The 22948-nt window shown below is 49.2% G+C and overlaps 1 protein-coding gene across 1 annotated transcript in view; it reads right to left on the reverse strand.

Moving 5' to 3' along the window:
- Positions 1-4826: 4826 nt before the first annotated feature.
- ITGB3 (integrin subunit beta 3) overlaps positions 4827-22948 on the reverse strand; it is a 45586-nt gene continuing 27464 nt past the window's right edge. Inside the window, exons 8-15 of the mRNA XM_045836704.1 lie at positions 22697-22786; positions 21857-21991; positions 20269-20698; positions 14851-15073; positions 13662-13762; positions 11285-11404; positions 6508-6674; positions 4827-4999 (exon numbers count right to left, since the gene is read on the reverse strand). Of these exons, the coding sequence (XP_045692660.1) occupies positions 4934-4999; positions 6508-6674; positions 11285-11404; positions 13662-13762; positions 14851-15073; positions 20269-20698; positions 21857-21991; positions 22697-22786 (1332 nt within the window). The 3' untranslated portion in view covers positions 4827-4933. The remainder of the gene's footprint in view (positions 5000-6507; positions 6675-11284; positions 11405-13661; positions 13763-14850; positions 15074-20268; positions 20699-21856; positions 21992-22696; positions 22787-22948) is intronic.

A 22948-nucleotide genomic window follows, 5' to 3' on the forward strand; every position in this document is an offset into this window, starting at 1 on the left:
CACTATTACAGATGTCCCCATTTTTCTCCCTTTGCCCATCTCCACCCAGTCCAAGGAGTTTTAGTACCATGTGAGAAGGGGAAAACAGATGTGAGGACATAATCAGCAATCTCTGTCACAATGGGTGATTCTAAGGGTCAGGAAAAGCAAAGTTCAGCATCCATCAACATTTTTCCTTTCTTAGCAAAGTGTTTCCATTGACCACCAAACGATATTTACACACCCATCACTCTGACCTCTCCAACGAACCATGCCAATAGTGTATGAGTCATGGGAAAACCTTACAAAGTTCTTTTCAGGGACACTGATCAAGAATAATCTACAATGGAGGTTTTTTACCTAAAGGCTCTTAAATATCTTAAGTGTTGCTTTCTGGATACTTACATTCTGTGTGCATTCTTTGGTGTCCTGTCCAAAATGCACAACTGATAAAAATGTTTCCTCTGTGTATGAGGTTGGAGAGATAGCATTATGACAGAAGCTTCATGGAATGCAATCTTGTTTCTTGACCTGTAATTTTCCTTTCACACAGAAACCATTCTTGGGCAGCCTCATTCAGTGGATTTTTAAATTTTTATTTATCAATATGGTTAACCTTGAATACAAGCCTTTAAAATGGCATCCTTGTGTGCTTTAGTCAAAATAAACAAAAATCAGGGATACACATTTCCAGAAATATATTACAAAACCAAATAGAAATTATTTCTCAACAAGTACTAAATGGCTTATTTGATATTTTTTTCCTTACATCAGTATGAAAAATGAGTGCACCGAAGTTCTAAGGCAACCTGCTTGCAGTTGATCCCAGTGGTTATTAGTGGCTGATATTCTAGAGTTCAGATGACAGAGACCAAGAGTTAAGAGGTTACAAGTATGATCTGACATAGAGCTTTGCATTTTGTTTTCACATAAGGTCTTCCATCTTCACCCAGACATTTAGTCATCAGTTAGCATGAGGTAAACAAAACAGTTGGTCTTCCAAAATTTCACCATAAAAGGACTCAGTCTGGGTTCACACAATCTTTTTATGATGTCATGCACTGTATTGTGTTAAAAAAAAAAAAGCCCCATATGAGTGAGGAACGTCAGACTCCAAGGCAATGATTATGTTCTGGGCGTTCTCTAAAGCACTTCAATCCCACACTGCTGGTGCTCAATGTATTTTAAAATGTAAAGTGGAAAGTTACATATTCTAAAGTCCCATTCTGGCATCCTACAGGGGGACAATGTTAGTGATTAAGATTCCAGTCCCGCCTCCTGTGAACGGTGCCATCAGAGTACGTTCCTGCTTCAACTTGATACGCATAGGTTTTCTCAGCTGCCTGCCAAGTATCCTGTTAGCTGATTTTTCCCTTCTGTGATTCTGATCTATGACTTCTTTCAGTTTTTCATGGGAATTGGTGGCTGTGAGGGAACCCAAGAGCCTCTGATCACTTGACTTGGAAAATGAATGGAAAGTAGATTTCCATTTTGTGAGTATTTGATTTTCTTAATCTATCATCCAAGGTATGTTCGTAATCTTTGAGTAACTGAGATGACTTCCTGGGAACTTCTTTCTAGGCCAGAAGGACAGGTATGTGAATCTTTAAATCAGTGATTCTCAAACTTGAGCGTGCAACAGAGTCACCAGCAGGGCCTATTAAAACACAAAATGTGGGCCTGCTCCCAGAGTTTCTGACTCAGCAGGTCTGGGGGAGGCCCGAGAATTTTCACTCCTAACAGGTTCCCGGGTGATACTGATGCTGTGGGTCCTGGGACCACATTTTGAGACCCAATGCCTTCAATAAAAGTGGGGCGTTTGAATGGTCCTGTAAATAGTTTGCCATCAAGCCATATTCTACCAATTTGTGCTTCCTATAAATAGAACCTAGATGAAATTGACAGCCTGTTCTGTTGAGGCTCCACAAGTTCCTAAAAATCCCCAATTAGAAAACAAATGAACTATAACTCTTAGAATAGTAATAACTTACTCATTTTGAAAATATTGTTAAAATCTAAAGAAAAGTTCTAGGTTCTGAAGCTAACTTTAGTTGTGGTAATAATCATCACGCTGTTACATTTGGAAACATGCTTGTCCTAAAATAATTGTTATTTTCACCCAAAGAAAACAGAAATAATAACACAGGAAGCTCTGGGCAGCCTTAGGCCACTTCTTTCTGGAAAACATGTTTAATTCATGGTTGCCCAATTCACACAGAGGAGGTGATTAGGAAAACACTTAAGTCATTCTGATCAGGAATGCTCACCAAACAGGAGTATCTTGAAATCATGGACGGCCTAGGAATATCTGAATGGTAAAGAACCAACTGCTCGTGTGACAACGTGTCAGGCATGTTCAATGTTTCCCATTACTGTCCACAGGCCCTGAGATTGAACGTGAAATATCACCAAAAGAGCGGAGCACAAATAACCTCTTTGCACTGTGTTGTCTGACGCCAAAATGCTATTCAGATGCTCACCCTTCATGATACCATAAGTCGCTGCCATTTGCTGTCTCCTGGACAAGCTACATGCTCTCCCCACATATAGACAAACAGTGCTGGTCTCCGAGGCCTATGAGCCTCGTTGCAGAAGCTCACACAAGATTCTTTAATCCATTGGATACATATTCTTTCTCCTTTGATAGAGTTCCTTTATGTAAGTCATCTTATCTACAGAAAATGTCCAACTGCTTCTCTAATGGACTCTTGCCTCTGTAGCTGAAGGTCATAGTTTGTTTCCAAACTTCTTGGATTCCTTATCATCCCTCCCCTCCTCACTTATCCCTCTGCTACCTTACCATGCCCAACAGTAAAGGGTAACCCACTGGTGAGACGGGGCGTGGTCATTTGCCCCACCCCTAATTCCAAGGCTCATTCTCAAGGTTTACACCTGGATGGAGAACACAAACTTCTGCTACTTCTTGTGGATTCTTCTTCCCTAACACGCAGATGCAGATGTGTGCAAAGCGAACTAAGAAATAGGAATTAAGTGGAGCTCAAGGGCTACATCGGGAGATGTATCTGCTAACACAAGTTGGAGAAGGGGCCCTGAGGCAGGACGGAATGAGGCTTTTTCACTGAATACAGTGACACGGAATGGCATCTGTGCTCGCCAAAGCCGGGTCTCAGATCTCCCAGCTAAAACAAACAACACCCACATCGCACAGAAGCTTCACTGTGTGTCTGCTGTCACAGTAAGCCCCAGTACGTTAGAATGCTGACACCTTCTGGACTGGCTGGTCCAAACCCCTCATTTTTCAAATAGAAAACGGAGCCTCAGGGAGAAGAAAGAGACTTGCCTTGATTACGGTTAAAGGCTCCTCAGGTGCTGCACTGAGGCCGGGACTTGGACTTTCTGATCACTGAACCAGAGTTTGTGGGCCCTCCCCTTTTTCTTGGGGGGTGGATGGGTGTTAATGTAAACACCAATGGAGCAGCTACTACTGCTCTTGCCCACCCCTGCTCCTCAGGGAAGGTCCAGCATGCCCATGCATCCATCCCCACAGGCTTCCAGGATAAGGCAGTCCTTTCAGATCCAGCCACTGGACACTGACTTGCTATGAATGATGCCACGTGGGGCTGTCTGTATCCAGCCCAAGTCTGTGTGGTTTTTTTGTACTCTCCTTCCTTGTCACCAAATAAAATTACAAATATAATACAAGTGGGTTTATATACATGTTCCTTCCGTTTAAGCAAGCCTCATCGTGGTTTCAGGTGCCCCAGTGAGAAAAATAAAATAAAATTGCACTTGTGGCCTCTCAGATTAATGACTGAGTTAAAAATGAGGTGGTCCAGCCCTCAGGAGAATAGGCCACACATGCCGATATAACTGGGCCATCAGCATGTGTGGCCACCGGCGCTCAGGCCCAGCAGACTCAGAGACCTGTGGGAATGGCTCCTTCACAAGATGCCCCGGAGGTAGATAAATGCACTCAGCCCTGTGGATGGGTGCAGCACACAAAAGCACAGGGTAGGGTGTGTGGAGATGCCTTGGACAAGGAGCAGCAGGCCTGAAGGGCAGGCCAGACCTCTGGACAGCACCCTCCCTGGGAGGAAAAGCTTTGGTCGTGCAAGTCCCGGGATGCAGCAAACGTCTACAGCAGTGAGAACGTGGGAGTAGGAGGTAAGAGGTGGTGCTGGTCCCAGGGCGAAATGCTTCCACACAGACCTCTAGAGTGGAGCTGCCAAGGGGGCAAGTCTGAGGGGGTTATCATTTTGAACTGGGGGGGGGGGCCTGGCACATTCCCCCAGGTCATGCATGAGCCCTGGGTGGCCCTGCCATCCTCTCTCCCAACAGATCGAAGAATCAGGTAGCCAGGGCTCCCCTTCTGAGAGAGCCATGCGGGACTGGGACAATGGCAAAAGGCACAGGCAGCTCTGATGGTTCAGCTCTCCCCTGATTTCTCCCTCAGCCAGAGGGAGGGGAGAGGGGGCAGAGGTACAGGTCACACAACAAGGCTGCAGAGCCCCGCAGTTGCTACCACAGCAGCTAAGAGTCAGGCCCAAGAACCATCAGCTCAGGGTGGAGTCAAGGTCCCTTTCTCTGGCACGAGTGGCCCCGCTCTTCCCTTCAGGGAGAATGGCCTGAGAAGGCTGGCAGGCTCTCACTGAGGTAATGAGGAACACCTGCTCAGCCTCGTAGATCACCCTCGGGTTAAGCAGGGAGAATCCCTGAAGGAGGTGTTCGGAGGACAAAGGCCGAGGAGCTCCGTTGATCTGGGACACGGCACAAGTTTTAAATGACACCTTCCCACACACGCAGCACTCTCGCCCACTCATGCACCTGGATCCACACTCCCACGCACTGACATTCTCCCCACCCCACCCCACTCCAAGTCCCCACTCCCACCCCACAGATCTCGCCCCCTGTAAACACGACAGCAGAGATGCCCACAATCCGGGCAGAGACACAGGGACAGTCTGACAGTGATCTGAGGCCAAACTGCTTGTCATTAAGTGCCCCGGTAGGTGATGTTGGTGAAGGTGGACGTGGCCTCTTTATACAGCGGGTTGTTGGCCTGAGGAGAGAACAGAAAAGGGTCATACAGTGAATCTTCAATTCTACCCCATCCTCGAGGCTTACGTTTGCTCTGAGACATGTGCCCAAGACACCCTTCTCTGGGAAACACCACCGATGAAACAGCTTGGTGCGCACTGTATTCGCACAGTCACTCGTAAGATGGGAATGGACAGGAAATAAGAGAAGGTTGAGGGCCCCCTGCCACTACTTCTAAGGGGCTAAATTCATCCCACCCCTTTTAGGTGATCCCAACACACTTCAGACGGCTTGCAACCGACAGTTTCCTCCCTCTCTCCCACCCTCTCCCTGCTGCTCTTCTCCCCGCTTTCCTTTACCCTGCTGGGGAGGTGGGCGGGGAGGAGAAGTGTAGAAGGCGGTGTGCGGAACACAGAGGACAGCTTGTGCCAAAACACTTCGGAAAACGATCTCATCTCATCCCTTCCAGCACTACCCACAAACAGTCGTGTTATCATGAAACAGTGAGATCCTCGCTGGATTTCTCAAGTCATTTTCTAATAAAAAGTGACAAACCCCATAAGGTCTGGTAGTCCTCAGTGGTAGCTCCAAGAAACACAATACATTCTTGTGTGCATCAGAGGTTCAGGGTTTCTACACCGTCTGAACAGAAACATCTCAGCTCCTTGGGACTCTGGGGCACGAAGGCCTGGGGTCACCATCAAATGGGAACAAACCCACAGCCTAAACTTGGACAGTCAGGGAGTCAAATAGCCATTTGGAAGGTCCAGAAAAAAAAAAGCTGAAATGTAGAAAATAAGCCAAAGGAAAATAGAGTAAAATGAAGACCATACTAAATTCTCAAAAAATGCTTGCTTGGATTCAATCGAGATAATCTGTAGGGAACACAAAGGTGGAGTCTGATTTGGAAGTTGTCATCATTTGAGAAAAAAAGAACATAGGATGGAATGACACCCTGCTATTATTTCTAAGAGGCTGACCCAAAGAGGGGAAACGTAATTCCCTCCCACTTCTCCGTGCTCACTTATCTGCAGGTGGGCATCATAATGTGGCCTATCACACAGGGTTGTTATAGGGATAAAATAAGTTAATTCACAAAGAACATTTAGAACAGTTCCTGGTACGTGGTAACTCCTCAGGAAATGTTAGCCATTGTTATATTTTCCCTTTTTGTGTTTAACGAGCTAAAACCTCATTGGTATATAATGTATGTTAGTTATATATTCTATGTTCTCCGTGTTGGAGTCTCAAGTGTGTCCCGTCTCCCTCAATTGGAGGTTGTTTCCTTTTCATCTCTTCACCGTGTTCAGAGCGTTGGGCCCTGTCTGTGCTCAGTCAGCCCATGGTCAGGCAGTTTCCAGGAGGCGTAAGGACCGCAGGACAGCTAGACCATCTCCCAACGCCCAGATCACAGGCTAGCTGGAAAACCGCTGGCGGAACCTGGCCGCTGTGAGCATCTGCTGTGTCTGCTTCAGGCTCCAAACCAATGACTTAGGAAAACGTCCGGCGCTACACAGCCCAGTCTCTTACCGTGTCCCATTTTGCTCTGGCTCGCTCTTCCTCAAATTTCGCAAACTCCTTCCGATCATGGATGGTGATGAGGAGCTTCCAGATGAGCAGAGTAGCAAGGCCGATGAGCAGAATGGCCCCCATCACTGAAAGCAGGACCACCAGGATGTCAGGGCCCTTGGGACACTCTGTCAGGAGACAGCACAGAGCACAGTGGCTGTGACTGACACAGGAATCACTTCAATTGGCTAAAAATAAGAGCTTCCTGACAAAGAATAATGTACTAGAAAATTCTCTGAAGGAAACAGGACTTATAAAAAAATCAATTAATTTTTTCAAGGAGAGGGGGCAACTTTTAGGACGAAAATAATCTGTCCCGAGTGGCTTAAATCAGGTCGTGAGCCTGTCCCCCAAGGGCAAAATCTAGTCTACTTGATGTGGGTTCACACAGCCTGTATTAAAAATTTGATTGTATTGGCAACATTGAACAATCAGGAGTCTCCCCTTGAAATTTCAGGTTCTTTTTATTCATTTATTTTTATTTCTTAAATAGTTTATTTATTTATTTTTAGAGAGAGGAAAAAGGAGGGAGAAAGAAAGGGAGAGAAACACTGATATGCTGTACGCATCCCAACGGGGACCAACCTTGCAACCCAGGCATGTGCCCCTGACTGGGAATCGAACCAGTGACCTTTCACTTCGCAGAACAATGCCCAACCAACTGAGCCACTCTGGCCAGGGCTCTTCTTTAAAAAAAAAAAATCAAAAGATCTGGAAACATAGAACCTAGGTTCCTACAGGTCAGCAACTGGTGAGGACTGAGCAGCAGCCGCCCGTGTTAGGGGGACACATTGGCCAGAGCCCGCACCGCTCCCTCTGCTGTCCACCACACAGCAGCAGCGTGTGGCTTGTCACGGGGCTTGTGCTACTGCGGGCTCTGGAGCCAGCCTGCCCACTTGGAATCCAGGCTCACCACTTCCTTAGCCATGTGACCTTTGATAAATTATTTAACCTTTCTGGGTGTGTTTCCTGGTTCTACCATCTTTAAAGTGGAGAAACTAGCAGCACTGACTTTGAGACCTCGCTCTGAGGAATAATTAAGGAATTTGAAGAACTCATAACAGTGCCTGGCATGGAGTCAGGGCTCAGCAAACATCAGCTGCCGTGATTACTGGCGTTCTTGTGACACCTGGCTGTTTTCACCAATTTATTTACCTGGCTCCTGTAGGTGTTTGAGTTTGTCCCCTGGTTCAGATGTTTACTGCCCTGCAGACTGGGGACCCTAATGACCTTTTCAGCATACTTAGACACCAGGTGGCCTGCCAACCAAGACAATATTTTGGGTTCCTTCCCAAAACATTTAGTCATCTAAAATCCTAACCCTATTGAAAGCCGACTTCCTCTTCAACCTCAGTCAACAACCAACACAGACAGAGGCACGTCACGCCTTGAGGGCCAGGAGAAGTACAGTCAGCAGAGCTCTGCTTCCCATAAACCACAGGTGTCTGGTGGGTGACTTCACTCCAGTAACTTCTCAGGTGTTATGTAATTAAGTGTGTGCAGATATGCCTATTGATGGGTCTGCAGAGGAGGCCACACCCACCTTCCACACTGTCTCCCACCTTCTTCTCTAAACATACACCCCATGCTCACCACACACTACCCCAAAACAACCACCACCACAAACCCAGGCTGGCATTTTCCCAAGCCACCAAATTGCAAGCTGTCTATAATTAAAAGAGCTCCTGGAGAGAAGCAGTGAGTTTCCAGCGTCTGAGTTCCCAGGAGTGAAGGGCCCCAGTTCTTCTGGGAAAAGCAATTATGAATTCTCTTGAAGACTGAGGTGGGGCGGACCCTCAAATCCCAAAGTGAAATCTCTTCATTTCTGCATGTCAGTGTAGGGAGGACAGAGAGAGTGCCAGGAGGTCTTCGTGGGGTTGGGGGACATCTGTTAACCATCTGTCCCGAAAGGGATGGATGGCAGGCTTCCTGCAGACAAGACTGGGGGTTTCTGGAGAGCCCTCCCAGCTCCTCACAGAGATGAGGACCCATGGAAAGGGAAGGAAAGCGGCGTCAGGAAAGACTGGGCAGGGTTAGCCGATTTGACAAACAAAAGTACAGGAAGTCCAATTAATTTGTTCATAACAATGAGTAACTTTTTGGCATAAGCATGCACCAGATATTGCATGGACACACTGTGTCGTATCAGGCACTCGTATCCAGCTCAGGGCTAACACCACGTAGCCAATGCCAAACCCTTTGGCTGTGCTCTCTTTACAACCCTGCCGTGGCTCGGCCCTTCCAAGAAAGCCTCCGGCAGCACATGAGTTAGGGAAGAGAATGAAAAGAATCTCCTCCTCTATTCCAGGACCCCAGATGCTACATTCTACTCTGAACCAGAGCCCCTGAGAATGGATCAGGGTGGGGGTGGGGGTGAGAGGAGAGGCAGAACTTGGGACTTCGGGGCATCAGGATCAGAAATATGGGTCTGGGTCCCATCCCCTAACATGGGGAAGGGGCCTACTGTCAGCAAGGCAGAAAAGTTACCCCTGACCCCAGGTTATTTGTACCACCCCAGGTCACCGTCATCTTTGTTCTAGTCTCAGAATACCCAGACCAAGATTTTGGTAAGCTGACACAGCAGGAGCACCAGCAAGGATTATTGTAGCAAAGAGATGAAACAATCTGCAAGACTATATACTCAGAGTGAGGCAGCTAAGTGACTTAAAACAGCTGAGTATAAAAGCAAGAACATACCACCCTTCTGAAGCGAGAAGGGGCAAAGGTATCAAAAAGGTAGGTGCGGAAGAATCTGTGAAACGTGTTAACACAGGTGGATGGAAAAGCGTGAGAAAGTCACGTGCAAATAATCCACACCTGCTCCCCACAGACCCAGCCCCACACTTCCCTCTCATTTTCCCGTGTCAGCTTTCCCTTGAGTCACTAAATAAAACTAAGGCGATGCCCTTCCTTTCTCTTCCTTTTCCCCTATGAAGGCTGAGAGCTCTGGCGAAGGTGGATAAATAGTATCACAGGCAAGGACACTATGATCTCCCCTGCCCACGGGGACAGGCACACCCCGGGTGACACCGATGTAGCAGCCCCTTTCCCACTTTCACCCCTGCCCTTCTCCAAGCAGCCAAACGCTCCTAACAGATATCAAGATGTATATAAGCCTGGCTGTCTCCTAGGAATAATCAGCCCTATTAATTCATTCACAAGCCATTTATTATCTTCTTTGTAGAGGACTGAGCCAAGGATGGGGATACAACAATTGATAAGACAGACAGATCCTATGTTCACGAGGCTTATGAGCTACTGAGGGAGGCAGGTGATGGAAGAAGCAATTTAACAGGGTGGTCAAGGCCCTTTCAAGGAAGCAGGGCTGCTGTGAGAATCAAACAGCAGCACCAAACCTCGTCAGCAGAATGAGGCTGGAGGAGGCGGGAGGACCTCTGAGAAGGCTCACTGGGGGAAGTGATGTATCTAAAGCATTATCGCCTGAACATATTGGGGAACAGCCTGATTACCAAGAGAATTAATGAAGAACACAAGGGCAAAGTTTTGTGGAAACAAGTCGGGGCTCAGGACTCTGGATTTTTCTTTAATGAGGAAATACACGAAAGTTTCACAACCACTGCTGTAAAGCAGGGGCCAGCAAACTGGGCCACGAGCCAAGTACTGCTTGCCACCTGTTTTGTAAATACAGCAAACTCCTCATTTACCTGTGTCCATGGCTGCTCTCCTGCTACTATGGCAGAGTCGGGCAGTCACAGCACAGAGACCACCTGGCTCACACAGCCAGGAATATTTAACATCTGGCCCTTTACAGAAAAGTTTGCTGGCCTCTGGTCTAAGGAATGAGATGAAGGACTCTCTACAGCTGTCAAGAATGTCAAGTGACCAGCTGACTTAGCCTCTGCCTTGGGAGATTGCTCCTTCACTACCAAGTTCTTGTCCATCCCACCCACCACCCTGTGGCCCTTATCCCTTTGCAGTGTCATTACTGACTTACATTACTGTCTCCCCCAAGTCTGTGAGGGCCATCTCTGCCTTATTTACTGTTATATTCCCAGCACCTGGCGCAGTGCCTGATACAGAATAAGTTCTCAAAACTATTTCCTCGTCATTCCTGTCTTAATCTGTTGTTTAGGGGAAAGGAAGGAGACGAGGGGGTAAGGAAAAGCAAGCAAACCTACTGGGTTGGAGGGTGGCAAACCTGTGGTTGGCATATGATGATGTGAGCCCCCCCCCCCCCCGCACCCAGAGGGCCTGGAGGGCAAGCACTGGATTCTCAGTGCCTACGGCTGGGGGGCTTGGCGACTCAAGCCCTTTACCAGGTTTTGTGGTGAACCCGGCAGGGTCAACACCTCCAACCACGAGGCCTTCCTCTGCAGTGGCAAGCAGGTCGCTCTTGGCAACCATTGAACTTATAGGAGAGCAGATGCTATGTGCTGAAAAGTCCTAGAATTTAAATTCTTTACTTCTTAACATTATCACCTGAAAAACTGCCATGGTCTATTTTGTCCCTTCATGGGATCCATATTTACCGTCTTCCTCTCCTTACCCATCTTATTTTTCTATGTCCTCAATTAGCAAACCACTTTCTTGCTAATATTTGTATTTATATCCCCGCCCCCCGCCCCCTGCCCCGCAGATGACGGGCCCTAACTTTTCACTTGTAAGGTCAGGCTTAACCTGGCTGTTCCATTTAAGAGGCGTGATGGGTGAAACAACTGCCTAACGTGGTTCTCCCTCTCCCTGGGGGTGGGGCCAGGGGCCCTCGGGGTCTGCTCACCTGGCTCTTCTACCACATACAGGATAGACTTTCCGCTGGAGTCTTCAAAGTACTGGAATCTGATGACACAGTCATCCTCATTCTTGTAGGTGCAATTCACTGCATCCTTGCCAGTGTCCTCTGGGAGAGAGGGACAGATGGGAAGTGAAAAAATGGGTCAATTCCTGGAAAAAAATGGGTCAATTCTTGGATAATGGGTCACTCCCAAACCCCACTTATTGAATTGCTGCAAAAGTATGCAACTTTACGCTGACATAGGAATCCTTACACCTGACAGTAGGCAAGATGTCTAGATCTGAGATGGCTGTCATGGCTGGCAATTGCCTCCAAATGACCCTGACTGGTGTACTTTGTCCCTCACCGGCCCATTCTGGTTCTTATTCCTTCCTCGAGAAGGGACATGATATAACAGTGCCGCACAACCCGATTCAAAGTTGGACTCTACCACCTACCAGCTGTGTGATCTTGGGGCGTCACTTGACCCCATGAGTCCCTTTCTTTGTCTATGGAGGGAAAATGATGCCCTCACCTCACAGGGCTGGTGGAGAATTAAGTGACGTACAGTAAGCAGTGGGTGCTTCCTTCCCTCTCTTTCCTTTCTCTGCTTGCTCAGTGATTTTTCAGTAGTTTCTACACTCAGCCCTTCGTGTCCCTCCATTTCTGCCTTTGTCCCGGAGTTGCTCCTCAGAGCCATCCTCTCTCCCATCGTGTTCTGCAGGCTTCATCCCTCCTCATCCTGGAGCCTGTGGCTCTGACAGTGAGACCATACCCTACACTGATGAAACCGGCAGTTAAAGGTGACACACGATGAGACTGAGCAAATGTGCCGAGGTCACACAGCACGTGACAGAGCAGGATTAGCATGAGTCTCAAGCACAACCTATAAACTTGAACTCATCAGGCCTTTAATTTAGTAAACCAGTGCTATGCCAGTACCAAGGAAAGAGTAAGAATTTCAGGATTTAATTCTAATCTTACCTCATCACTAATTTGCTTGGGCAAGTTACTTAACTTCCCTGAGATTCAATTTCTTCATTCTCAAAATGAAGATGACGGTGGTACTATAGTTCTACTCCATTCGGTTGTTGGGAGAAGGATAAGATAATGTGCATGAAAAGATACTTTTAAAACTTCTACAAGTAATAAAATTCCATATAAAAAAGCATTTATTTTTAGCCCTGACTGGCGTAGCTCAGTGGATTGAGCACGGGCTGCGAACCAAAGTGTTGCAGGTTCGATTCCCAGTCAGGGTACATGCCTAGGTTGCAGGCCATGACCCCCAGCAACTGCACATTGATGTTTCTCTCTCTCTCTCTCTCTCTCTCCCTTCCCTCTCTAAAAATAAATAAATAAAATCTTAAAAAAAGATTTTAAAAAGCATTTATTTTTATGATTATTATGGCAGGGTGGGGTGTAGAAATAGTTATCCACTAACCTGGAATACCCAGCTGGTCCAGATAATAAAAACATCTCACCTCTGAGCAGCCTGAACTAATCAGAGCAAGCACGGTCTCCTCCAGAGGGGAAATTGTTTCTTTAGACTCAGGCCCCAAATCTCTGCCCTCACCCCAGCCCCACTCCTGATACTGGCCAAGGGGTCCAGGGAGCGGACTCTTTTCCATAACATGCCCACCAGAAGCTGACTGACTGGTGGGGTCTTTCTGTAACTCCCACTGAAAACGTGTTTCCTGCCTTCGTGGGAGATGGCGATCTCCCTGGCACTGCCCAGCGCCTGCCTGGCCCAGAGAACCACATCAGGTGTGCTGACAGCAGCAGGGATCATCTCCTGCACGTCAAGTTGAAGAACAAACCAGAATAATTGCAGGCAAGCGTTTTGCTCCCCATTGCATTTCTCTCTGTCTCATTCCACAAGAGGCTACCAAGAGCCAAAAAGGCTTCAGGATAATGACTTTGGCTACAGTTCCATCAGGGCGAAGGCTCCACTCCAAACCAGAAAAGCCAAATGCCTGGGTGTTCTTGGTAAATGCTTACTAGCCTACTAAGCTAAAACCGTCATGGGTAAGTACTTTCTCACTCTGTGCCTCAGTTTCTTCATCTATACAATGGGATGCATTCTCTTCCCTTTCTTGAGGGGCATTTAGTTAGGATTTATACACACTCTGGAAGTCATTGGCAGGATTGTGCTGAGTCTGTGGGCTTCGGGAAGCAGAAAGGGGCGGGTCTGCTGAACAAATCAGTAGAAGTGCAGGGAGACCCGCAGTGAAGTCAGCTTTTACTAAGTGTCTACTGAGCATCAGAACTGCACCACACGCCTCTGAGGTCACAATTTTACAGATGAGAGTTGGACGGTTTCTTGCATTAAGTCAGAGAAACTTAGAACCCAGGTGTATGCAACACGAAGACACGCTGAACTTACTAAGCTCCTTCACGGACTCGATCTCATCTCGACAGTAACGGTTGCAGGTGTTTTCCTCAAATAGGATTCCCCGCTCAAACTTCTTACACTCCACACACTCCCTAAGGACAGAGGACACAGGGGTTAAGGCAAGGAAGGAGCAACCCCAAGAGTGCTTTAGTCTGACTCCGACCCTCAAACACCTCCATCTCAGAAAACAAACGCACAAACAGAAGTGCCTGTCAGACATCCCTGGGGCCCAGAGAGTCGGGTCTGGAGTTCAGGGCCTGTCAGGCAGACGCCTCCAGGTACCGTCATGAAATTTCTCCACCCAGGCCTGTGACAGGAGGGTGAACCCTCTGCCACTCCTGGGAGCCTTAAAGTCACAACCAGTCACATAATTAGGGACCCAGTGCAAAATGAAAACATCAGGTCCCTTGTTCAAAAATTACTAATAATTTCAAGACAGTGACAGCAGAGCATTAAACCAGCCTGGGGGGAGAGTGTCTTCTAAGCAGAAGGCCCTGTACAGATGCTATTACTCTCACCCTCTTGAAGTGGAAGGAGAGCTCTGGCCAGAGTGGCTCAGTTGGTTGGGTGTCCTCCCGTAAACTGAAAGGTTGTGGGTTTATTTCCTGGCAAGGGCACATGTCTAGGTTGCAAGTTCAGTCCCCAGTTGGGGCACGTGTGAAAGGCAACCAATCGATATTTCTCTCCCTCTCTTCCTCTCTCCCTTCCCCTCTCTTTAAAATCAGTAAGCATATCCTCAGGGACTTGGGCTGCTAGAAGCTTCCTCTGACCCCCACATGAGTGTCGTTTGTACTGGTGAACATCCATTTCACACGGTGCCTCTCATAACTCCAGCCCCACCGCTCCCACAGAGTCAGAACATCAGCACTGGAACGTTCCCCAGAAGGTATCTGGTTTAGCCTCCCTCTTAACTCAGGGGTCCAGGAAGCCACCCTAGAAGAGGGGCTTCTCCAGCTGGAGTCCGGCTGGTACTGGCTTGACTCCTTCACCATTGGTGCCACCTCCAGCTTTGCCCAAAGTTTTCAGGGAAAGAGGAAAGCTGGCCATGTGGCTGCAGCAGACTCCTCCTGCTAAAGCTTTGAAACCTGGAGAGCTGGGGGTTCTAGTCTAGAGGACCCTCTCCACTACAGCCCCCAATGTGACGCCCAACTCTCTAGAACTCACTTCTCTGCCCACTCACTTCTTAAAGGTGCAGGCATCAGGGCAGGTGGGACACTTCTCACAGGTGTTCCCGTAGGAGCCCGGCTGGATGCAGACGCAGCTGCCGCATTCGCACTTGCCCCGGCCGCTGCACAGCAGCCCGTTACTGGACATGCAGGTGTCAGTGCGCGTGGTGCAGTTACAGTAGTAGCCGGTCCAGTCGGAGTCACACAGGCAGTCCCCACAGCTGCACTGGCCATGGCCTGAAAACACACAGCCCATGGGGGCGGAGAGGCTGGTGAGGGTCCCGAACTCCATGATGGCGGCTCAAGCTGCTTTCCAGCGGCCTCTCATCATGCGCCACAGGTTGGTACACATGAGCCACCCCAGTGCACTGCTCACTGCCCTCACGTCAGCCTTATATCCTCATGCTTCTGTTCATGTTGTCCCCTGCCCAGAGGCCTTCTCATCCTGTGACCTCTACCAAACACCACTCACTCTTCACGGCTCAACTCAGATGTTCCTTGCTCTCTGCACCTTTTTTCGGATCTCCCTGGGCCAGAGCAATGGTCGGTCCTGTCCTGTGTTCTGCCAGCACTTACATATCCCTGCATTTCAACCCTTATGTTCAACCCCTTTGCTTGCCTATCTGTTTCTCTTTCTAGACTGTGAGCTCCTTAATGGGACAGCACATATGATGTTAATTTTGAAATTTTTCAAGTACAGTTTACATTAAATATTATTTTGTATTAGTTTCAGTTGTACAGCATAGTAGTTAGACAATTATAGACTTCACAAAGTTCCCCCTGGTATTTCCAGTACCCAGCTGGCACAAAATATTAATTTTTGCACTAATAATGATTAGCATAACATCTGATGCAGAATAGGCTTGCAATTAATGTTAATTTATTCATTCAGTCAACAAATATTTATTGAGCTCATACCACATGCTGGGCACTGGAGGTTCAGCCGTGAACAATGCAGGCAGGGTTCCTTCTCTTGTGGAAGTTGCATCCTAGTTAAATTCCTCGAAACGCTCACACACACACATTCACCAACCTGTGCCCTGTGTTGTATTATCTTTTACTGCAGAGTCATAGGCCCTAGTAGAAAAGACCTATTCTCTTTACTGCATGCATGTAGGAGCGGGAGAGAGACAGGGGTGGGGCTTATACTACTTAAATGCAGGCAGTAACTCTCAGTGCTATTTCCCCTAATATTCACTTAAGAAGGCTTTAAAACTTGGCTCCTAAACCTTGCACGAAAGTGACTCACTCCCCAGGAGTCTGAACCAGGAAGAGGTGGATGAATAACAAAAATCTGATTGTTAATAAGAGGAAAGGCAGGGAGTGAGGCAGAAGTACCCAAGCTGGTCTGCAACCCACACCACTGTATGCGCAGGTGGGCTGCATGATGCTGGAGGTGAGGGTGTTCAAGGCCAGGCTCAAACAGCCACGAGCTGGCACCTCCCGCTTCCCAGTGGGTCTGACTAATGTCTCCTGGCCACTATAGGTCCCTCTGCCAGTGACTCCAGTACCATCCTCTAGTAACCACACTGGTAGTCAAGACTCAGACACACCTGCACCGCCATGGGAAGACATGTCTATTTCCTGGGAAGGGTGGGAAACAAGACCTCGCCTGCCACAGCCGGCCAATATCCATGCAGAGTAGAAACACTGGGCTGGCAGAGGGCAGAGAAAGAAGAAAGACGGCATTCTGAGGTTGGGTTCCCTAGAAGCACAGCGTGTGGTGAGGATTCTTGTTTAAGTGACTGAGTGGGAGGGAGGGAGGGAGGAAGGGAGGGAGGGGGGAGGGAGGCAGACGGGGCAGGAGTCAGAGGCTGGCAGGAATGTGGTCTCAGCTGGAAACTCCTTCAGCCAGATCCAGGCCTCCGGGCTCTGGAGCCCCAATGGCACCACAGATCTGGCCCCTCCTTTTCTTCTTTTTTTTAAATCCCCACCTGAGGACACCTAAGGACATGCTTATTGATTTTAGAGAGAGTGGAAAGGAGGGAGAGAGAGAAACAGGGATCAGTTGCCTCTCATACTGCCCGACCAGGGACTGGACTTGCGACCCAGGCATGTGCCCTGACCACGGATGGAACCCAGCCTTCCAGTTTAAGGGACGACACTCCAACCAGCTGAGCCACACTGTCCAGGACTCTAGCCCCACCTTTGAGGTGAACGACTTGGCCTTGGGTAACCACTTATCCACCAGTCATTGGCCAAGGTCTGAGGGCAAGACAGCTCCTGTGAGTGCAAGTAGTCCTCCAGAGAAAGGGCAGCTGGGAGCTATCACAAGCAGCCCCCACAGCAGCTGGGGAAAGGATGTGCCAGCCAGCAGAGTGGGGCCCCACAGCGTCCTCTGCACCCAGCTTTCGGCCATGGCTCTCAGACAGGGAGAGGTGGACACCATGGAGGCCTGGCAGTGCTCAGAGGCCTCAGCCTCCTCAGAAACCCTTGCCCCATAGTGTTCCTTTTGTGAAGCTAAACAAAGTCATCTTTGAGAAGGCGGTCTGCCAGGCCAGCCAGGGAGTGAGCATGGGAGTGGAAGTAGCAGGCCAGAGCCAGCGGGCTGACCCCAAGCCCTGGCAGGGTCAACCCTTGAAAGGAAGCCCCAGTGTAGTAATGTCACGGGCCTGGCACCCCTCCAGGAAGGGGTGGCTGAGCCTGGGTTCATGGGAAAGTCAAAGGAGGGGGCATAAATGAAGGGGAAGTGTAAGAAAGGGAAGGAAAGGAGAGGAGAAGGTGACAAGGGAGAGGTAGAGGAGCAGGGGAGGACAGGAGGGGCCCACAATGCAGGTCAGAGAAAACGCAACATAACTTGACCTTCCGAGCTAAGGCATCACTCCACTATCACTCTGCTCCTCTCCTTTGGGAGCAAGCCCTTCTTTTGACATCCTGCCTCCTCCACGAAGCCACCCAGGCCTCCCCTGTCCACAGTGAGTCTCTCTCTGGTGGACTCCTGTAACACTCCCCAAGGACACCTCTCTCCTGAGATCTGGCAGGTTGTGCCTCATGCTGTGAATTACCCTTAGGTGAGTTAATGAAGGGCAAAACCGTCTTATTCATGCCTCTCTAGACCACAACACCATAGCACACAGCAAGAACCTGGCTCACTGGGTGCCCGATCAATCTACGTTCATGGATGTGGCAGGTGGAAGAGTCTCTTGAGGACTCGGATGCACTCCCTACATTTGAAGCAGGGGTGCCAGTCACACGCAGCCACAAAGACTGTGCATGCCTCCATCGGGAAGGAGAGGAGAGGGTTGGTCAGGAGATAGAAAAATGGCCGAGGCATAGCCCTCCTACCTCACAAGTCCCTGCTTGCAGCAAACCACAGACCACAAGCCAGCAGCTCTGGGGAAGGACAATGGTGAGCTGGGCTACAAGCCCTGAGAGGTCAGCCATCATGCATGACCCCTGCTCACCCATATGGACTGAGTGCCTGGCACAGGGCAGGTGCTCAGTGATTGTGTGTCCCTGAGTGTCTGTCCCTGGGGCATGTGATGCCACAAGGTCGAGCCCTGAGCAGCAGGCACCCAGCACTGGCAGGAAGTGGGGGAGGGAAGCCTCCGAGAGGCTGCAGTGGCTGCCCGTGGTTGCCTCGTGAACCAGGCTGCAGCACACAGAGGACAGGTTGTTCTCGAACTAGTGGGAGGCAGGAACCAGGCCGCTGACCCCGGCAGCTCTGTGTCGTGGCTTCAGTGGGGCCGGCAGCCAAAGGAAACTCTCTGGCTGGGATCCCTCCTACGCTACCTCATAGCAGACCAGCAGACCGAGCGGGCCCCCCTCTGTCCCTGGAACCCACAGTGGGGCCTCTGCCTGGGAAATCCTTCAGTCCCTTCATTCCCAACCTTCCCCAACAAGGGGTTGCCCACATCAGACTTACCCATTCCCTTTTGTACTTTGAATATGATCTAAATACCATTAAATATTAAAATGAACTTAAACTTCTGCCTCATCCCCTAACTGAAACTGCTGTTTGAGTGTGAGGATGTGTACCTGATCTCTCACTCCCCAATTGCACTATCCTTTTTCTCCGATGTCTCTCTCGTATTTCGTTGGCAGGACTGAGAGAAACAATGTTTCAATAATAAAAAAGGGCCATTTTTATATTACTTGGACATGCTTTAGAATGACAGATTCACCTTTCTAATCAAGCCTCTTCAAAGGCCGATGGTAAAATGAACATCTGGTGGACTAGCTCAGCTGGTTAGACCCCCACTGCAAATGAAGCCAACTCGGGTCACGGATTTGACCACCAAAAAAGCCAGTTACGATCTCTGCTTGATTGGCCACACGACACACCCTTAAGCCAGTCTCAACCAATTTGCTAATGTCTCCAATCTGTCTCTCACAAGGGGGATTAAGCCACAGTGGTAAATGCTCAGCAAAAACCTGTTCCGGCACCCCAGGAACAGCTCAGGCTGCCTGTTTGCTCCTACAGTGTTGCGGGGGCAGATAAAGATTACATTAACGTCAGTTCGGCTTCTTCTGGCGGGAGATGTACCCCAGGACCTGTCTTTGGGGCGAGGAAAAACCAGTGAGAGATTATTAGTGGGCCTGGAGATATTACTGAATTTTTGTAACCAGAAGGACGACAACTCGGCGTCCTGCAGGCAGAAGGACTCAAAACCATAACCCCCGGTCGGCAGGCCGGGCACTTGCTGGCCGTGCTGTTCGATGCGTGTCCTGCAGCCCGGGGCGGTGGGGGGGCAGCCACTAGCCAGTGTGGCTCCTGTGCAACGGAGGAACTGAATTGTAAATTTTAATTTAAATTAAATTTAAAAGTACTTTAATTAATTAAAATCAATTAACTTAAATTTAAACAGCTGTCTGTGGCTAGTGGCTATCATTTCGTCAGCCCGGATCTAGAACCCAGAAAGTAATGGCAGTGCCGAGAGCGATAACCAAGTAGCGCCAATTTAGTAAGAGCTCACTATTTCCCAGTCATTCATTGTTCCAGGCGTCCTGGCTCATCAAATATGCTCCAATGTCTTGCATATATATTACTCTTTTCCAAGTTTTTTTGTGATGAAAAGATAAATTCACTCAAGACAATTATTACTTGCTTCACTATACATTCTGACATCACGTATTTTCCAACTCTATAAAAACTAAAAAGTTAATTACCATCAGTGATTTTCTTTTCATTTTTTCCCCATATCCTAAAAAAGATTAGGAACCAGTGACTTAAAATATTAGGGGAAGGGCAGATGAAAAAAAACTCTCTTCACCTTCAAGTTTCCCCATTCCTTCTCACGCGTCCCTGCCCCCCATGAGCAAGGACATAGGGAGCAGAGAGGAATTAATGACAACCTCATTTCTGCTTTCTCCCACTGGCGTGGCACACCACCTACTCAGCTCTGCCCGTGGGCCCTCCTGTGCCCACGTCAAGCCCAGATGTGTGCGTGTGTGTGGGTGCCAGCACGGGAGGGGCGTGCAGTCCTACTCACCTGAGCACATCTCCCCCTTGTAGCGGACACAGGAAAAGTCGTCACACTCGCAGTACTTGCCCGTGATCTTGCCAAAGTCACTGCTATGGCAGATGCACTGGCCACAGAGACACTCGCCCCGCTGGCTGCAGACAGGCTGCCCCTCCTGGGGGCTGCACTCGTCCTGCTGGGAGGGCCGGTAGTCCTCCTCGGAGCACTCACACTGGGACCCCAGCCAGCCGGGCCCACAGCGGCACACCCCGCACTCAAAGGTCCCATTGCCATTGTTGCAGCGCTGGCTGTGAGGCTGTGCATGGGCCTGGCAGGCACAGTCACAGTCGAAGGTGACCTGGACGATAAGGTTGTCCTTAAAGCCCACGGGCTTGATGGTGAAGGACTTCTCCTTCTCCTGGGGACAGCCACGCACCTTGGCCTCGATGCTGAAGCTCACCTGGATGGAAAATCAGATTGCACTCAGGTACAGGTGGACCCTGCTAACACTCCAGCCCTGGAAACCACCTGTTCTCTGCCCTGCCAAGGACCACCCAAATTGGGTGTCTGGGGTTTCTCAGCCTTCCAACTACCAAGGTCTGCAAAGCAAAAACAAAACCCCTGAGTAATGGTGCAGTTGTGACATACCAGACAGGGTGCAGAGACGCATGTCTACAGTTGTGATGTAGAAGGTTTTTTATTCTGCATGTGAAATAAACCAGCTCATGCAGAACAGAACTGCGATCTTGTGAATGCTCTGCTCTGGCCAACTAAGCTACCTGGACTGATTACATCCCATCAGCAAGAGAGACGAAGCCCTCCTGTACCACACAATGCCACACGGTGGCCATCCACGGGCTCCGAGTCTACTGTTCAGTTCACACATAACATTTCATCACTTGTGCAATCAAACACATTTTAGGCCAATATTTCTTATGTGGGGCATGTGCACATATGCCTAGAGCAGACAGACAGACGGATGGATGGAGAGATAGATAGAGTAGATAACATAAATATGGTGAAACACATACCCCTCTCTCTCCCCCATCCCCTTCACCAACCCCTCTCCCCTTAGGCTAGAACAGACAAGAACCAACCACTAAGGAAGGAAAGCCACAGAGGGACTGAAGGGGCAGAATGAACATCTGCATTCTGAAATCCCATCAGGTGGGTATTTTTGCCCGTTCCATTTGCTTCTGAATCTTCGGCAATGAGAACAATGCCTGGCATCAGCCAGCGCTCAACGAAGGTTTATAGAAGACACTGCCATTTTACATTGTGGAGGAAAGAAAGGCTTTTTCCTGGGCAGAGGCTGGAGACTGATTAGGTGCTGAAGGTAAGAAACATTTTCATTTGCAATCAACTGTGCACAGACAAACAGAGGTAACTCTGTTTGTCTTAAGTTTCAAAAAAGTCCTGATAATGAAGTTCACATAACAGACAGACACAGTTTAGACAACAGAAGCCTCAGAGGAGAAGGTTAGCAGCTCCATTTCACCTAAGTTGTAATGACCTTCAGGAAGAAGGTACAGGGAGGAGGGGTCGGGAGCCCACAGACACTCCAGGGCACAGGCCTGGGCCAGAGCTTTGGCCTCAGCCCCTGCCCAGCCCACCTCACCGTGTCTCCAATCTTGAGTCCCACACAAGACTTGAGGCCTGGGATGACCTCGTTGTTGAGACAAGTGGCGTTGAAGGACAGAGACAACTCCTCAGGAAGGTCACGCACCTCCAGCTCTACTTTAGAGCGGATTTTCTGAGCAGAGAAGGGCAAGAGAAGGTAAGAAAATGGACGGAGGAAATGGGTAGGTGCTACTTCCATCCCCAGCGGAATCTACCAGGTGGCCCTGGACTGACCTGACAGCACCAGATGTCCCGGTTTCCCTGGAAGCTGTCAGAGCCCCTCGAGGAGGCTGCCACCTGCTACATTTCCGGCCCAGGCCCAGCTCCCCCCCTCTCCCCACTTGTATCTAGGTGAGTCTGGATAAAATCAAAATCAGTACACCCTCCTGCAGGCCTCATGCATGTGCAAAAGGGAAGTGCTAATACTGGTCCCCTCGGGGAGTAGCAATTTCTACTTAATTTTTAGTCAACCTCATCTTCCCTGTGACTCAGTTTCCTCTTCTCTCTCTTACTGGAGCCCAACTGTCCCTCACTTTCCCTCCCCCTCCAATCTCAGGACTCTCATCTCTACTCCCACCCTCTCCCTTCTGCCTCCTCTAAGCTCTTCGCCCATTCATTGTTCCTAAGCTCCCTGGCATTCTGTTCTGAGCCACTGCTTTCTCAGAAGGCTGCATTCCTCCCCGTGCTGGCCATCACCCAGCCTCTGGAAAAGCAAGAGGAAGGCAGTGAAGACTGCAGGGTAAACTAGCAGCCAGGACTCCCAAATTGGAGCCCTCCAGAGTAAATGCCAAGTGAGGCTGAACTCTCAGCAAGCGCCTTCCCAGGGCAAGACACTCACCCCATAAGCATCAACAATGAGCTGGAGGACGTTGCTGGAGTCAGCAGACAGAACCCCCACTGTGGTGCCTGGGATGAGCTCACTGTAGTTCTAGAAAGAAAGACAAAGATGTCCAGGGCTGGCTGGACAAATGCAGTGGTCTCCAAAAGCCCTGCCCTAATCAGATGAAGGGTCTTGAAATGAAGATTGAGGGGAGAACAGGATATTCATCTTGTCGCTGCCAGGAATAGTTTCCTGGTAGCAGTTTTCCAG

The sequence above is a fragment of the Phyllostomus hastatus genome, unplaced genomic scaffold (genome assembly GCF_019186645.2).
Source record: "Phyllostomus hastatus isolate PE091 unplaced genomic scaffold, TTU_PhHast_1.1 phas_contig_210, whole genome shotgun sequence".
Lineage (NCBI taxonomy): Eukaryota > Metazoa > Chordata > Mammalia > Chiroptera > Phyllostomidae > Phyllostomus > Phyllostomus hastatus.